The sequence below is a fragment of the Phaethon lepturus genome, unplaced genomic scaffold, assembly GCF_000687285.1.
Source record: "Phaethon lepturus isolate BGI_N335 unplaced genomic scaffold, ASM68728v1 Scaffold46211, whole genome shotgun sequence".
In the NCBI taxonomy this organism is placed as follows: domain Eukaryota; kingdom Metazoa; phylum Chordata; class Aves; order Phaethontiformes; family Phaethontidae; genus Phaethon; species Phaethon lepturus.
Window position 1 is genome coordinate 1,006 of NW_010517860.1, and position 18,301 is coordinate 19,306.

Below are 18,301 nucleotides of genomic sequence, written 5' to 3' on the forward strand. Positions count from 1 at the left end.
TTTATTTCAAAACCTACAGAAATCCTCCCTCAGACACCTCACAGACCGCATCAGTGCTTGTCAAGCCTCACGTACAGAGTTTGTATGCAAGGTGGCCCTGCTACTCTCTGCCTGCTTTAAATATCCTGAAAATCTTTCTGTTCCCCGAGCTGCAAAGGAAGCCTTTCAGAACAGTAACATCAGGCTCTGTCTCCAAACAGAAAAAAAAAAAGGTGGGTAGTGTCTTTCTGTTCTTTGCAGAGTAGTGTAAATTTTAAAGCTTAATAAAGGCAATTTGAGTAGTAATAATATTACCCACTTGAAAGTAGAAACATTTTGATATTCTAGAATAATCTGTCCTAAGGAATGTATTCTCGCTCTCTTTGTGATTAGAATAATTCAGTGCATGTTACCGTTTTTATCTTTTCTTACAGCTTTGAAACCTGTCTTGCAGAGATCAGAGCTTATCTCAGTCTCAAGGGTTTCAACCTAAACAACTGGCTGAAATTTGTCTTAGTTCCATAAGGTCTCTACCACCAAGTTTCTGAGTGGAGAATCTGGATTCTTACAGCATTCCAGTTAGGAATTTCATGCTGCCTAAGATATCTCTCTGTACTCTTACAATGTGGTACATTTTCAGCTTCTTAGAGGCAGCTCAGTTTCACATGATTCCTCCTCCTACTTCAGCCACCCAGAGTCTGATCCTTTACAGAGTTTACAATGACCATTGAATTAACTAGGCGTTGAACCCTTGCAGGACCAGGGTCTTAAGAATAAAGTCATGCTGGCCTTAAAGCAGCTTGACTGTTTTAAGCTAGACTCTTTTCTTAAGTACTCAGCTTCTGCCCCCTTAAGGAGCTTAGGCTGTGGAATGCAAGCTGCAGATCCGTTACAGAGTTGAGAGGCAAGCTGTACAGTCAAATATTGTTCTGATTTTTTTTTTTCTTCTCTCACATAATTTCGTAACAATACTCTCTTCCTCCACGCCTCTTTTCTATTGACAAACAGTATTGTGTCCCTTGGAGTGATGAAAGGAAAAGCCACTGAACTGCATCATCAGCACACGGCAGTTCCTTTCATTTTTAATGAAATATATGACAGCAAATGGACCAGTAATGTACCTAAATAAACCACATTCATAGACCAAAGGAAGAAGACATTGTTAAGCACTAGGTTTAATACACAGCGGGTATCCAATGGATACAACAGAAAAGTTAATTCATTCAGAATTGTAAGGAAGCAACAGTTGTGCATTATTATTTTTTGCTTGGTTTCACCATGTACAAACATTTGAACCAGGCCTCTCAACATTAGGCAGGTCAATGGACAGAGTAAAAGCAGATGCTTGCTCATTATAACTGAGGTTATTTTCTTTAAGCAAAACAAGGAAATACATATTTGGTTAGCTTAAAAAAACTCTTTTTAAACAAGAAAAGGAATTACAGAGAGAATCAGTGACAATTATATGAAATCAAAATACAGTCTGCTAAAGCAGAAGTGTTTCAGTTCAGAAGGCAATCTCCCTCATTCCTTTTTCTAAGTAAGTGCCGTCTTCTCGTCCAGCCCCCATGTTGCTTTTCATCCATTCCTGATAACCATTACCCTCTGTGCTTCATACGCATGGTTGTCGTGGAGACCAGTGGCTTCCTTACTTTTAATTCTCTTTTTCCAGCACAAGCTACCCTCTAACACCTGAGCTGTGTTGGCTCCTCCCTGAACAGTCTCAAGAAAACAACTTTTTTCTGGAGTAGTGCCTGAATGCAGTGCCCCTGTAGCTCTTGTCCTACTGGTAATTAATTACTGCCTTCAAGTGATGAGAGGGGAATAGGCTCACAGCTCCAAGACTGTTCTTCCCACTCATCTTTTGCAGAGACCAGAGTGACTGCAGCAGAAGCCCAGCCAAGGTGACAAGCTGGGTAGGATTCAGTGCTGAACAGGTATCACTTCGGCCAGTAGGTAGCAGCTGTGATGCAGATGGGGTAGATGAATTATCTGTCCATGTTACTAATTGCCACAAATATCAGTGCTAAACTTTCTTGGCTTGATCTAGATGAGAAAGTCTGGTGCTTCTGGGTGTTGAGCATCATACAAGTAGATGCCAATCGGTACAAGCAATTCTTCCCACGGATCTCATAAAATGGAAGCACTTGTGGAGAGTTGCCCACCAACTTGTTCTCTTATCTATTCCAGAGCAAATGGCAGACACCGGACACCCTGCATGCTGTGAACTGCTGTATCATTGACTTGGGCCACTGAATGACGAGGTGTCCTCCAGCCAGGAAGGAAATTACATACAGTCAAGGTAAAGGGTTCCTTTGGTGGCACAGTCTCTGCAGAGGACTACCGAGTTGTGTTCGTGCTCTGCTTGCTAAGCTTTTGAATGTAGTAGAAAATGAATGTAGTAGTGAAAACATGAATAAGAATCTGAATGGGACAACAGCTATAGAGCATAAGGTGTGCCTCTGCCCTATCTGCCCTTACACACTATGAATTTCTCTCTAGCTGTTTTAATTTGACAGATAGGACCACGTTCTAGTTTTCCACGCAGGGTTGGTTGTTGGCTGCATAATTCTGTGTGGAGTTGAAGTCTCCTGGTTAAATCCTTTGTCTAGCAAAGCTGGAAGGCCTGAGAGGCTTCTCTGTAACAGAGTCAAGCATTTCAGAGTATCCAACTTCTGCTTTTATATCAGACTTTCATAAAAAATCAGCCACTTTGCCCTCCTCTCCTTTGCAGAGTATTGGTATGATGGCTGCAGACAACTATCCTGTTCTGTCCTGAATGTTGGATCTATGGCAGCAATTCATTGACTCCTCTTTTCCTCCAAAAAGTGCTTTCAGGTCATGGTACATGCCTTTGCCTAGGGTGCAACAACTCCTGTTGTACAAGTTGGGGAAACCAAGGTACAAACTAATTTCAAACTTGCAATTACAGGAACTGCTGGATTACGCTCAGGTGTTCGGAAGTTACCTTTCTCTCTTTTGCTGCTTACTGAAAGGGAAAAGTTATTTTCAGCTCACAAAGTTTGTTGGCTTGAAGACACTGAAGCTTGTAGCCAAAGCTCATGTTACTCTAGCAGGGATGCCATTTCTTTCAAAATGCTCTCTCGGGAATTTACCTTGCTGGTGGCCTGACTCAAAAACTGATGTGTAGCCAGCTGTAACAGACCAGTTATAGTTCCCCCTTCCCCCTGGGATCAGTGACAGATTTCAGAGCGCTAAGCTTTTCTGGCAGGCTGGCCTGACTCCATTAATCTCCATGTTGCTGGGAATTTGAAATCTTTATCCTGGTTCAGGCTCAGGTACAGCTTGATGAGGATATGTGAGCAGTGGGGCTAGAGCTTATTTTTGCAGTGTGAAACGAAGGTTTGATGCAGCTTGGATCTTGTTGGTTTGGGATACCATAGGCCAGCTTGCAGCAGGTGAGACCTCAGTAACAGCTGAACTTATAGGGGCACTTGTTTGAAAAACCCAAATGTTTGGGGTCCTGAGGCAGATGGAACCAAGCCATCGGTTGTCCATGAACCTTGATGTAGTTGTGCCAAAGCTTCAGCGTAAAGCCTGATTGTTTGGCTGTGATTACAATGCAAGGCTGAGGTCTGCTCTGGCCGAGACGGGAGTTCCTGAGCTCCAGCTGTCTCCCCAACGTGGCAGCTGCATTCTGGGGACGTGGGTTTCTGATACCTCTCGCATCTGTGATGTGTCCCCTTCTGCTCCACTCCCATATTGCCAACATAGTCAGAATCTTGAGTGCTCTTTGTCACATTAGTCAATATTTTAGTGGTAGGAGCTTTCACTATATGGGCATTAGAAAGGCAGAAAGCCTAGTGGGTGGCACTCTGATGTGAAATAACTTCAAAAGGACACAGCACTAAATGGAGAATTAAATGAGCTAAGCCTGACTCCACTAATGCACCGAGGCTGGCTGGCAGTATTTGCAGCCTCTCTTAGTTTTGCATCTAGAAGGAAGATTACGAAATGTTATACAGAAAACAGATCTTGAAATAAGCTTCCTTGTCTCAAAGCTCACAGGGACACAATTCTTGGGGAACAGGAATAAGAGAGAGAAAAATACATTTCAATCAAACAACTGCAAAAAAGTATAATTTGTCAAGTTTTGCAAACCATATGAAAACAATTCAAAAGTGACACAAAAATATATATAAGTTCGAAAAATACTTAAAGAAAAAAAGTACAGATCTCACAATATCAAAACAAATGACATATGGTTAAAAAGCAAAAAAAAAAGACATTGAGTAACACCATATTGGCAGAAAAAGTAAACCTCTCCAGGGCAGCTGTGTTCTGTCATTTAAAGTGTCAGTTTGTGTATCTAGGATCTGTCTATAATATGCTCAGCAATGACAACATTAACACTGAGCATTAGAAGAACCTCATAGCAGCGAGTCAAATCCAAGAGCAATGTATACAAGGGAAGAGAGCAGCGAGGCTGTGCTCAGAGGCCTGAAATGTCTTAACTCATGGCCATGCTCTCCTCTTACCAGATATACCAGACATAAAATCTTTTCTGAACACCTTCCAAGGGAAGATTTGTGAATTGTGGGAGAACTGTGGCAAGCAGAAGGCTCTAGGCATGGACCGCACACTGTGCTGTTGAGTGCCTGGCTGCGAGGCAAACCTTGGCCTTTGGCTTCTCGAGCCATTCTAGGTCTAGAATCTTACAGGTGAAGACCACCTTAGTGGGACTCTTCTCTCACCTACATCACATAAATTCGAGTAATGATGCTGTTGTGAGCGGGACTGCACTGGTAAGTGCTAGTAGGAGTCTAGGCCCTAAGAATAGGGCCTTCTGCCTCCCAGAAGAGGGGGAAGATGTTGGGGTGGAACAAGAGCGTGCTGTTTCATGGGATTGCCCTCCAGAGGGTGCCTGGAGACTCCTCAGTCTCAGAAGAGGACTTTAGTACCTCCAATTACAGCATGTGTGCTGCAGTGAGCTTCGTATAAAGGGAGATTGCTTTGCCACTGAGCATGGCTTGCACTGATGCAGACTGAAAAAGAGCAGAACAGCTCCAGTCTGTTCCTGGGACTTGCACAAGTGGTACAAGCCGCTCTGGACTGGAGCTTAATAGAGCTTATTATGCAGAGGGGAAATACGCTCTCTGGCACTTTAGCCCTTCCCCATAAAATAGAACACAACTAAAAAGGTGGTAAAGGACTGGAACGAAGATGTGTAGCCCTTTGTGAACAAACCTTCTTTCTTGTTGCACAGGCTCCTTTATAGAGAAAAGCTCTGTGTTGCCAAGGATGTGTAATGGGTTTTTCTGGTCATCCCTGACCTTAGGAGGCGGGGTGGGCTGGCAGATCCTACTGTACTGCCAAGGGGGACAAAATAGACCTCTTAACTTTAATAGGAATGTCTTACTTCCAAATGACCCACATACAGTTAGCAATGCTTCTATTAATGTGAGTCTACTATAAAAAACGCTTAAGGGAGTGAATTGATTTGGAAGATCTTTCTTCCCCACTTCCTCCATTTACAAATATCACTAAAAAGGTCAGTCCTTTTGGTCTAACTCTCTGGTACTGTGTCTCCCAACCTCTCTAACCAAATAAATAACTCATCACTGCCTGTAACCCCATTGAGCAGCCAATACCGATTCAGGAACTGGTGTTCTTGCAGACATTACAGGACCTCATGCAATACAGCAAAAGGGAATTTTCTAAGAAGTGGGAAATAAAAATGTCACACTAGCGATCACACAACTAGGTCTTCAAGCTCATGATCATTTGAGGCTCTCTCTCTGTGTGGTCTAAAATAAAAAGGTTAAAAGATACATAATGTAGTTGTTCTTGTTTTCTTTTTTATACAGAAATCATACACACAGAACTTCAACCTGAAACTTCATAACAAAAAAAAAGTCCACTAATTTAAGGAAAGCATTTTGTTGTGCAAAAAGTCCCTCCCCCCTCCCCTGTTCACCTTCATCTACTGAGGGTCTCACACACACACATAAAGTTTCCTTCCAACAGATGAGTTGGTAAGAAAGAGTCCTCCCTATATACAGTGAATTAGAGAGAAGCTGGATACAGTGCTGGCAAGAGGCATTAGATGATTGCCTCTATCTGGAAGTGTCCATGTTCTCCTCCTTAAAGTTACTGCAGTGCTCTATAACTTTCCTATGGATAAAACAAGGATAAGGAGAGAGGGTTTAGTTTAAAGCTTATTGCATGACAGTTGTGGGACAGTAACACAAGAACTGCCCAACAGTTTGATCTCTATGTAAATGTATGCTATTTGCAGCAGGCAGTCTCTTCTGAGCTATGCATCAACTGATATTTGTGTCAAAACCAGTATACCCCACAAAAGCAGCTTAGAGCTCACAGTTCATCCTCTTGGAGTTTCAAGTCATGTTAGTATACACCCAGATCCATATGTGACCGTTGATTCATCAACCCCATATCCAGATTGTCAGATGACTTTGAATCACATCAGAAACACATGCGTACAGATGTTCGTCATTCACTCTGCTGTCATCTGTCCCTGCTTTTCCTGTTCTTTTCATTTACCGTTCTTCCACTGTCCCATCACCATACACAACCTGCCTAACTGCGAGAGCCTTCTGCAGGCTTTGGTCACCTCCAGCATCTAGCAACCCTTCAGCTATGGGGAATGCCTCCTGCCCACCCACAAGGTATGTATTCCCAGCTGATCTCCACCTCTCTTTTATATTCATCCTGCAGGCAGGAAATTACAGCTCCCAGTTTGACAATGATGAGAAACTGCATCTGGCTTTTAAAACTCTGGAAGAATGACTCCAAAGGAAAGTCACATAACAAAGTAAGTTGGGGAAGCCCACAAAGGTGATGGACCCTCTCCACCTTTTGAAAAATCCTCTCATTTTAACTGTGCAGTCAGCAATTTTACTGACAGGCCAGTATGATTCTGGAGACTGGGAGCTCACCCAAGTATGGAGAATAGTGATGAATGGAGACTATCAGCATAAGAGATGCAATTAGCCATGTGGCTCCCCTGTCCAACAAGCCACTTCTATAACCAATTTGCCCAGCATCCATCAACCCTGAATGATCCCTATGTATTGCCCACCTATGAACACCTCTCTAGTCTTCTGTTCTCATCCTCTTTTTTCCTGCTCTTCTGTGTTCGCTTCTTACCCCTCGTACACATCAGTACAGGCCTTTCTTTGGTAGCTTTACTTGATGTAGAAAACCCCCAAAACTAAAGCTAAATTGAATGTTTGATAATAGTGCATTGGTGTCCTACCGGGCCATTTCCTTGGTCTCTTGCCGTGCTGACGCCATTTTAATCATGTCCTTCAGAAGGGGAATCCCACCTTCTTTGATCAGCAGTGGGCAGTACTTGTCAGCTGCAGAGAAAAGAGTAAAACAGGTCCTCGTGAACCTTCACAAGAGTGGTATAAAGGATGGCAGGAGGGGAAGGAGAAGCCACAAAACGTTTCTTTTTTATGGAGCCAGCCTGCTAGGGGTGCCGTGGCTGTGAAAACAACAGACACAAAATGGCTGAGAACGTAAGAGCATGGTCAGACGGGTCAAAACACTGAAGGAATTTCCTGCGCACTAAGTCTCATTGGTTTTTGTTTGGCTGTGCTGCCTGGACATTCCTGCATCATTCAAAGAAGGTTCTTTCTACCTACATAGCTGAGTTGGGAAGACTTTTTCAGCTAACAAGCTCAGATCCACACCCTCAACTTTCACAGTGCAGTGGATGTGATCTCAAAAAGGGAACTTACGGTAGACAGAGACCAGGTTATACAGTGCCCAGGTAGCCCAGTGCTGGCTGACGGGGGAGATCCCTTGTGGAAGAAGTCGAAGGATTGGTTCAAATGACCTGCAGAGAAACATTGCAGAAATTGTTAAAAATCCAAGAGCTGCTTCTTTCAACACCTTTGCCACTCAAAGCAATACAAACTCTGTGCTCATAGATGCCATAGCAGTAAATCCATTGGCATGTCAAAGATTCTAGCATCAAGAACTAAGTCTGTGTCACACGGCAATACTGGCAGGCTCACAGGCCCTACCACTTTAGCATAAACATCCCGCTCAGATAAATAGCTGCAGTGAATGCAACTATGTCCAAGAACTGATGTCCATCCTCTGTCAGTCATTTCCTCATGACAGCTGAAATTCAGCAGACACTGATCTTTCTGTAGAGAGGCCAAAGCAAAATTATACCCAGCCAAAGCTGGCTGCTCACGTGCAATGGTTGCTGTTTCTTCTGACAACAATAATGTGTTTATACTGTAGCTCAGGCACTGGAATGCCATTCATTCTGGATCACTGCCAGGCACTATGGGAATAGACAGTACCTGCTACCCTCTTACAGGAAAGGCTTTGGAGGATTCCACCAGTTGTATTAACCCTTGATGGGATTTCTGGGAACTGTGTCTAAATATTCCCGAGAGAAGAGTAAGAGCTACAGCAACCCATGTGAATTTCAAAAGCAAACAGACTTAGGGAGGTGCAGAGGACAGCAGTCTCAGAGGAAAAGGCTTAGGCAGTCCCAGATGGTTTCCTGAACTATGCAATTTCACCAGAAACATGCAGGAGAAATTCTGCTGGGCTCCCACACTTCTCCCATAGGAATTGCCAGGCAAGGTATCTAGTTTCAGCATGTGTAACATGTTTCAAAGCAAGATGTAAAACCCTCACTAAAGAGTAGTCCCTGAGGATGTTTCTCCTTTACTCTATAAACAGAGCCTCCATGCTGGGCTATACCTCTTCTTTGTTAGTGCTTGCTTCCTGTGACAATCCTGGCTCCTAGGTGAGTGGGCCAAACTTCTCCATTCCTCACCTGTAATTGATATTTCTCCTGGAGTTGATATCCCAGCTTTGGATGGCTGCCCACATTCTCTTTACAACTTCTTCCCGGTGGGGCTCACATATACCCCAAGCCTCTGGACCATCAAACATGATATGGGAGAGCACACCACAGGCATTATAGGATACCTCGATCCCATCTGCTTTGCTCTCCAGCAGGTTGCTGCCAAGTGAGAAGAGATCATTTAGAGGTGCTAATGCACCAAGGGTTTAAAAGTCTCCAGGTGATTCAGAAGGAGAGGGTCAGAGCATTCACCCTGCCCCAGCCCAGCTGTTTGTTAGCCAGGCACCCACCTGAACACACTGATGAACTGGGAGGTCATGAGCTGTGGGCGGAGCTCCTTCACCTCTGCTACATTGCCCAAGAGGCCCAGCATGTTCCGATGCAGCTCCTGCTTCTCTGGGAACTCCTAAGCAAGCAAACAACAGCATTATACAAAAGTAGGGCTACAGTGAAGCTGAGAGCAAGCTAACACTGGTGAAAGATTGTACAGCACATCTAGAAAGGCTTAGTGTTTTTGGGTAGTCAGCAATGGCTCTGTAGCAGATGCTAAATAGGATCTCTCATGTGAAATGAGAGAACCCACTATTCGCTACTGCTCTACTTAAGGGGGACTGCATACAAGATGAGGAAAGAGGAAGATGTGTTGAGTGTAAGTTTCTCTGTTCTTCTACTGGTTGGGTGGATAGATGTGAGAAAGAAGAAAATATACAAGCTTTTTCTTTTCTGTTTGTGCAATGTAGGAAAAATGGCTTATAGATTAGCGTAGCCAGGGATCCTGCCCAGGCAGCTGCATCTCCACTACCAATGTCAGCGTTTGTCTAGAGGAAACCAGATGAACTTACTTTCAAGCACTCCAAGAACAGTTTCATGCCGCTGTAGTTAAGGAACATCTCACAGTTATCGGGGGTCTCATCAGTGATGTTCCAGAGGGCACTCCAGGAGAACTCCATCACCTGATCACACTACAGAGCCGAAGAGAAAGGGACAGAAACAGAGCTTTGCTGATGTAGGAGCCCAGTGCAAACCAACCACTTGTGTTTTCTCTCTCTTATCACCCTGGATGGTTCCAGAGGTAAGAAAACTTTGTTGCTCACTTTCAACTTGTCAGCAAGTGGGTGTTTTTGTCTAATATTTTTGCCTCCCTATCACCCGCCCCCACCCTGGGACAGGAAATGTGCAGCACCAGCTGAGATGTCTTGTCTGGTGTTTGGTAGAGAAGTTGAGCTGGCACTCTAGACTGATCTCCATGCCTAAGTCAGACTTAAGAGAAAATATTCTATACATTTTTTGGGGAAAACACTCACCGTTTTATCAGCCAACTTCTTCTGAATCAACTTTAGCATTGTCTGTGGGCAGAGGAAGGGGAAGAGTGAGAAACAGTCCAAGAACCACAGAGCTAAAACTAACTGCTGTAGTACTGCAGGGCTGGCTACAGCTGATTTGGAGGCATATGCAATTTTGATCCTTTGTAGAGAACCTACTTGGTATCTCTTTCTCTAAACCAGTGGGATTGGGTTATGTTCAATGTTGCAAGTAGCACAGAATTGAACCACATCACAGTCCCCGAGCTGTCAAGTTTGCAGTCAAGTCAGTTTTGATCTGTATGACAAGGTCTGGAATGTGGTATAACTGCACCAAAACAGCGCGCTCTGCAGTTCTTTGAAAAGGCGAGAGATATGGGTTGACGTGAGTTGGGAAGCTGATGCAAACTCAGGGAGATGCACAAGCTAGTCACAAGGTGGTACTAGTTCTGGAAACGATATGGTGTGGTGAAGAGGTAAGGTATGAGGTTACACTGCTTCCCTACTCTCACAGACAGCCTGTCTCTGAGATGGTGACTTCCAGTGCTGGCAAGCAAGTAAAAAATGTCTCATGGAGGGGAAGTTCCAGGAAAGGTTAGCATTGCTGGGCCACTCATTCCCTCCTGTAAGGTTGGATCACTGGCTGGATGCATTTGGTGGACTGCTGCAAGGGAATTGTGCTAGCCTGGGTTAAGGGTAAGCAGACACCTTGGGACCATACCAACCATTACAAACCCCATCTTGCCCACAGCTTCTTTATGATCGTTGTCCACTTGGCAAACCAGAGCGTTGCAGAGGTGCACAGCGATGCGCTGGATAGACTCATCCTGCCGGCTCTGGTTGAGGATGTTCAGCAGCAGCTCATTGACTCGGCGGTACTGGAACTCCAGCTCCTCAGGAATGCTGAAGTTACACAGTGTCAGGCAGCAGTTTCGCTGTACCTGGGTCAAGAAGCAAACATTGGGCCAGGTGGATAAGAAAACGTGGACCCCATCACCTCATGCTCCCTTGCTGCCTGGTACTGAAACTATCTTCTGGCTTGACTATGACCACTAGAATTTGTTACCCTCCTACCTAGCACTTGGCTTTAGCTGTGCTGTATCAGTACCCTCCTCTCCCTCCCTGTCACTCTAGTCTCACAGAGCCACGCAGTCACCCAATGACCAACCCAGGCCAGTTCCTCTCTGCCTGTAAGCTCTCTAGGCAGCAATTGCCATTCTGCAACCCGGTGGCATCGTAGTGTATAATGTTGGCTAGCTTCCAGCACAGTATGTTGGCATGTTTCTTTCTGTTGACTCAACTCCCCCCAATGCCTCCACCCTTTTCACCCCACAGTCAGTGCTGGACGTCTGTGCTGTGTGCTGTACACACCCTTTGACCACTATCATCAGATAAAAAGGAGCCTTGCTATCATCACTTCCTTCCCCTCATTCTAGAGAACATTGTGTAGATAAGGAGCACCCTGCATGTAATCCTCATGACTGAGTGAAGGCAAGGAGCAGATCTGGGCAATAGCTTCTTTTGGTGTCTGCCTTCGCTCACATCCTGGTGGCTTAGAAGACCCAGATGCTAACACCAGGCTAAAGACTTAATACAGGGAAGGAGGACTGTGGGAGCCAAAGGAGGCTGGGCTGTTCTTACTGTGACTTCCTGGTAGGACTCCATGCCATTCAGCACCACCTGGATGACCTGGCGCCGCAGCTTTACACTCTGCTCCATGCGGTACTCGGAGTTGGTCAAGTAGAACAGCGCCGCGCTGCCAGTCACCTGGATGTTTTTGTCATCCTTGTGGCACTTGAGGGCTGTGATCACTAGCTGCAGAGAAGCAACATGAAGCTTCAGTGCCACTGACTTGCTGTTGAGTCTTGGAGTGACTGTTATGGCTGTGTGGGGCAAAGACTGTTACAAGTCCGCAAGGAATGCGTGGCCCAGGCATTGCAGGAACATGCTTATGAAATGAAGGCACCCAGTTCCACTGCACTACTGGAACTTTCTCTAGAATGGCCTGATAGGGTGTCCCAGTGTGAAGAAAAGACTGGGACTGCAAAATTTCACTTGTAAGGGTGAGGCAAATGGGGCTTTACCTGAAGGGCTCGCAGCAGCTGGCTGCAGCGTTCGATACGGGCAATGTCAAAAAGGAGGTTGATGGCCCGGGAAGTGATTTCTGGCCGGTGTTCAGTGTAAGCCTCAATAGCGTTCAGGACTTGCTCTTCGTTCTTGTCTCCACTCACCTGGCATGGAGGAACAAAAAGAGTCAGGGAAGAAATGATGAAGGAGGAAAACCAACATGAGAAGGGAACTCTGAGGGTAGATCTGGAAGGTCAAAGGGTACAAATTCTTCCCTTTACCCTACTATTAGGTTTAGGCCCAGGATGTGAGAAAAGAGGTTGAGTCAGTTTTCACCCCAGAGGGACAAGAAATGACACCTTTGAGGCAGGAGCATGCTATTTACAAGTAAGACTCCTTTTCTTTCCTTAAATCCTCTTGTAGCCACAGACATCCTGATCCTTCAGCCAGGATGGTTTTTGCAGATCCTTCTCTAAGAGGCATGTTTTTTTAACACTTGTAAACAAAAAACCCAAAAACAAACAAACAAAAAAACACACACATGTGGGGTACAGGTCTTGTCTTCTGGTAGTTTTCCTGCATTATCAAGTAGCTATTGAAAGGTCAGAGCTCAGTTGTCAGACCTGAGACTCTAAGAACTCCATTCTACTGGCAGCCTGTAATTTTCATGTTCTTTCAACTTCTACCAAGTACCTACTGACAATATTCTTGCAGCCTCATTACCTTGTAGGCTGGAATATGCATCAGGCGGCAGAGAGATGTTTCAAAAAGGCCCAAGAACTGGAGCGGTCGTTTCAGACTCCGGAAGGGAGCAATGCTGCTCTTTGCTGGCTCAATGCTGAGGGTGAGAAAAAAAAAAACCACAAAACAAAAACCACAGAGATCACTCATGTTGGTACCGTGTTTCTTCAGGTATTTCCTGCCACAGAGACAGCTATCAGCTCTCCATTCACTCTGACTGTACTGCTCCATAACTAGAGGAACAGCTACACTTCAGTTGTACGCCAGTCAGCTTCTCCTAAACATTAACACTATGCGTCCCCAGAGATCCTGAGTGAAGAGCCAAATATGCTCAACAGAAAGAGCAGTAAGAAATCTCACAGACAGAATGCAGCTTTCCCAGGCAGAACTTGTCCTGGAAATTCACTAGCTAGGGTGAACATTTCCTCTTAGAAAAGGGCTGTGGATTTCACTGATGCAAAGTATTTGCAAACTGGACTGCATGTCATCTGGTAGACACACTAGTCTGCTTCTGTGATCATGCAAGAACACTGGTTTTGCTGCCATGTTCCTTAGTAACCAAGAGACAGTATTTTTTCACCAGCTCTGGTGGAAAGGAACCACTACTGTCCCACTTATTTGCTTTTGTTCAGTAAGTTCGCAGTGAATCGGAGGGCAGAGTTCTTGGCTGATCTGGAAAAACAGACCTCTAGGTATGCCCCTACTGAGGTGCACCAGGATTTTCAAAGGTTGATCTGTCCAGTATCCAGATCAAATTGGAAAATATGCCTTTAGATTCCAAGTTCTTAAAATCCTCAGCCCTCCTATGAACATTGATGTATTGACTCAGTGTAGAAACGTTCTGTCTTGGAAGAGCCTGGATTTCAATGAGGGCAAGAATGTTTTGTGTAGAAAATGCATAAAGGACTCTGGAGTCCTTTCAGAAGGAATATAAACCACTGCAAGAGACCCTTGAAAGAACGTGTGTGGAAAAGAACAACTTAAATACTTCTTCAGATATATATGGGAGGCAAAGAGGATGAATTCTTTATTACTCTTAAAAGTCCTTACATGTGTCACATATAGGAATCACAGCTGATTCCCATACCAGTCTTTAGGGTCAGGATAAACTAGCAACAGTTGTATCTTGCTTTTTAGTATTAATTAGACCTACAGAATTTTGAAACTTCGAAGAGGGAACTGTTCTTAATTCTTCTTTGATCTATTCATCCAAGCAGACCTCAGTAATTGCTGTTTCCTTACCTTGTCTGGCCCATCTTCTCCTCCATGCTTGGGATAGTGCAGTTCTCCAGCATGGTGTGCCCTGAGATATCGAGCGAAGTGAGGTTTACCAAGTTTTCCACAAACAGGCTTAGAACCCGTCGGGTGAGCTTGAATTTGTAATAACTGGAAAGATGGTCTCGGGAGATATCCAAGTGCCTGCAAATGACAGAGAGGAGCTCAAAGCCTGGAAAGCATTAGCTGAGGCTTCTGCCTCTCCCCCGAGGAAGATGACAAGCCAAGTGTGATTGTTATTATTATTTATTTATTATTATTTATTTATTATTATTATTTCCTTCACAAGATACAGGAATGTGGTTCTGTAGGAACTGGCAGCAGGATCTGGCCCTGTGTCTAACTGAAGCACACAGATATCTGGTAGAGGTCTACTTAGAATGGAGCACAATGAATCATTTGGCCACAAATCACAAAGGGAATTGCTCCAGGCTCAGGAACTGCTTTTCCCAAGCCCCATCACAGCAGCCACCTGAGCATTTCTGGCTGGTGATTAAGATGCACTAGAGGATCTTTGTATCCCCAGAAACGTATGTTGTCTCATCCCACAAATTAAGTTACATAAATTTTTGTCTGCTTCCCCAATCTTCTATTTCCCCCTGCCCAGGCTATTACACTGCCCTGATTTCATTTATCTTCAGGTATTTAAATGCTTAAGCTGTGGGGAAACCCTGATGCTAAGGGAGTGGTGGGACAAACTGAGCAGCCATCATGTGCAGGTGGGGTCCTTTACAGGAGAGGGACTGCTCTTGTGTGTCAAGCAGTAGCTAAGACCCTTGGGAGATTCTTTTCTAAACTGCCTAAGACAGAAGCCAACATCTCCTTCACAAAAGTGTCCTGTCCTTGTTTCAGACCAAGTTTTGCTGTAAATAACTGGGAGTTAAAGCACTTCAATTTAGAAAACGTTATGCAGGATGTCCCCTGAGACTCCTAGGTCCTGTGTTAACATGGTACCCCCTAGTGTCTGCATCAGTAGAGACGGTACTAAAGCCACTGCAAAGTATCCTTCGCGTCAATAGTAAGGCTCCTCGCTTTGGCTTGGAAAGTCCTGGATCCCTTTCCTGATACCACTGTGCAGTTTGAATAGCAATTGTCTCAACTCTGTTTCAGGAAGTCATTTCACTGTCAACACTGTTAGGTCAGGAGTGCCTATTTATTTACACTGCTTTTTGCCTTGGCTGCACCATCCATGCACGGTGTTCTTCCACAGAGCACAGCGAGCAGTCTGAGCTCACAGATTTTTCCTAGTTTTATCTCAGAGCCAGGCTTAAGCTTTGGACGTTCCTGTTTGACAACTGGTTTGGAGGACTGAGTTTTACAGTGTGATTTTCGCTGTGTTAGTTTATGTACATATCTGTAGTATTTTTCTTTTTTTTGCTATCTCTCAGGTATTCAGCTGTTCTTTTTTGTTTGTCTGGGGGTGGTGGTTGTTGGTTTGGGTTGTTTTTTGCTTTTTCTGGTGTATGCAGGTTTTTTTGGGAGGTGTGTGGTGTTTTTTGTTTTTCCAAGAGGGAGTTTCTGCTAAGTGGTGTCCTTTTGCAAGCAAAATGCAGGCCGGCTTTAGACATGTCAGACTGTATAGTGAGTCAGGGATGAGCCTGTTCATGGGAAAGTTTATAACTTGAAGCCAGCAGTGGGTGGCTCTGCATTAGCAGGCAAGTGGACCATTCCTAAAAGACCTTTCCCTCTCAGTGGGAAAAGGATAAACAAGGAAGAACAGATTTGCTGACCTGAGCTTGCGAAGCTGTGCAATCACTTGAATGTGCTCCTCAGAAAGGTCCATGTTGTAAAGCACTAAGGAAACCAGACTGTCCTTCCACTGGGTCAGAAATCCCACATCGTTCAGCTGGATCCCAGAAAGATCAAGAGCTGCAAGGGAGGCCAAAGGCCGAAGCAACGTCTCCACATTTACTCCTTCGATCAAGCGGCCCAGGTTCAGGAAGCGCAAGCGGCTAAAGCCTTCAAAAGTAAAGTCCTTGACCAAGACTTGGCGAGTGGGGTTCACCAAACAGTCATCTTCACAGCCTCCAGGGTTCTCCTCCTCATAGAAGATATTACAGCAGCCAAAGAGGCTAAGGGAGATAAGTGTGTGGCTGAAGCTCACCAAGGTTTGCAGACTCTTGGCTGTCAGCTTCTCACAGTTAGTCAAGTAGAGCTCAACAAGATCCTGGAAGATGGGAAATCAAAGTTAGAAGTATTTCACAGGTAGAGTGCCCACCCTGTTTGCTGCAACACCTCCCACTCGGAGAGCCCAAGACCACATATCACTGACCAGTGTCCCCATCCCATTCCCTACAGTGGCTCTGGGAGCTGAGAAGGGAGAAGCTGAGGTTCTCCCAAAGAAAATTAGGACAGTAAAGGATGGAGTCTTGGGAATCTCTGGGTGCCTGGGATTCTAGCTGGTGCCCATGCAGCAGTGCTGCTACGTGAAGTGGCAGCTGGAGGCTGTCAGTGAAATACCACCTGCTTCCTGATGGCCTCCAGGTCCTGGTCCTGCACAATCTGTTCCCGCAAGTGGATCCGAGCTAGCCTGGTGCTCCGGGGATCTGAGAACAGGGTGAAGAAGCTTTCATGGGGTTCAAAGATGCTGTCTGTCTTCACCAACTCCACGTACCTGTATTGTGGCAATAGCATTAGCGCAGCACAACACAAAGACTCAGCTAGAGCTCTAGCACCTTCACCAGTTACGAGACAATGTGACCGAGTGTGTAAGCACACACAGACTCCCTCCCAATCATCCAGAATACCCTTTGGGGTATTGGGGTATGAGCTGGCGTATTACTACTTCTTGCACAGAACTAACAATCTTTACGAAAAGCTGGGCAAAGATTTGTGCAAGGTCATGTGCATGTGTGAGCAAACTGGATTCTGGCAAGCACAGACTCCAGGATTTTTTTTCCCCTAGATGTTTAAAGCTAGTAATTTGATTCTTCATTTTCAGAAAATTAAATTTCAGAAAATTCTCTGCCAAGACTTTGTGGGCAGGAGTTCAGCCAAAAGAGACCATGATAGCCAAATTAGAAATCCCTAGGAACAGGTTGCTTTGTAAAGCTATAGGAGCAATAGCCTTAAAATTTAACATCTGTTAGCACTTTGCACTCTTCTCCGGTTTGAGAGAGTTGTAATGCTTCAGCAGTGGGAAATGGGAAGGCGCTTTTGTTGCTTACTGATGTTCTTGGAAAAAGCAGTGACTGTTTCACTCTGGGTTTACCTATGTGGAAATGGTGATTTCCACAGAAACTAGAATGATATATAGCAGTACAATAATCCCTGAAGACACTTCCTTCCGAAGTTAATGCAAATCCTTATTTCTAATATGAGCATCAGTTGGCAAAAACCAGCCCTATGAATTCTTCCCCATTTTTTCCCCCTTTTATTCTTTCCTATCACGCTTTCTAGAGAACTATACTCCCGCTTCCCTGAGCTCCCAGCTCCTTCCCAAACCAGACAACAGCTTCTCCACAGGCCTGAAACATACTCATTGACAAGTTTGTCACAAATCTCGCTTGGCAAGAAGATGTCAGGATGGAGCCGGAGAGTTTCATTGTCCAGCAGGTAGCAGAGAGTCCCTTCCAAGTTGCGAAGGCAGTAATCTGTGCACAAGGTCATTAGTGACTCGGGGCTATCGGATGCCATCTTGAGGGAAGTTATGGGAAGGGGAAGAGCAGAAGGAAGCTTTTGATTCAGTAGATGCTTTCCTCAAATGAAGTTCCAGGATGAATTTACAGTGACATCAGGACAGCTATAAGCAGAGGGGAAAAAAGGATGCATTGAGAGAGGCACATTGGCAAGTGTCCTGCAAAGCTGTTGTACCAGCAGATGTCGACAGTTGTATTTACAGCCCATCACTTGCTGACCTCAAAAGAACCTGCAGCATTTTGGCCTCTCTGGTAGTATGCGCTTAATTCCTTGGTATCCCCACCCCCAGGGGACACTGTGGGAATGAGTTAACATGAAACATGTTTGGAAATGAGGCTACACAGCAAGAAAATGCTTCATCATTGCAGGGGTTATCTGGCTGACAAAGGCCCTCTGAAAGGGAAGTGGCAGAAACCACATTGCTTGGTTTCCTTCGGAGTGGGTTGGATAAACCACCAGAAAATTTACTGTCAGGACGATC

General features: G+C 44.9%; 1 protein-coding gene across 1 annotated transcript; it reads right to left on the reverse strand.

The window, feature by feature from the left end:
* Nucleotides 1-5,545: 5,545 nt before the first annotated feature.
* Nucleotides 5,546-17,925, reverse strand: ZER1 (zyg-11 related, cell cycle regulator). The gene is made up of 15 exons (XM_010296520.1): nt 17,660-17,925; nt 16,645-16,795; nt 15,912-16,348; nt 14,149-14,325; nt 12,889-13,003; nt 12,183-12,329; nt 11,740-11,913; nt 10,824-11,039; nt 10,102-10,143; nt 9,640-9,759; nt 9,088-9,203; nt 8,768-8,956; nt 7,707-7,804; nt 7,220-7,322; nt 5,546-6,114 (listed from the first exon to the last, which is right to left on the reverse strand). Exons 1-15 carry the CDS (start codon nt 17,815-17,817, stop codon nt 6,057-6,059), a joined length of 2,301 nt encoding a protein of 766 aa, XP_010294822.1. The 5' UTR covers nt 17,818-17,925; the 3' UTR covers nt 5,546-6,056.
* Between the last annotated feature and the right edge of the window lie 376 nt (nt 17,926-18,301).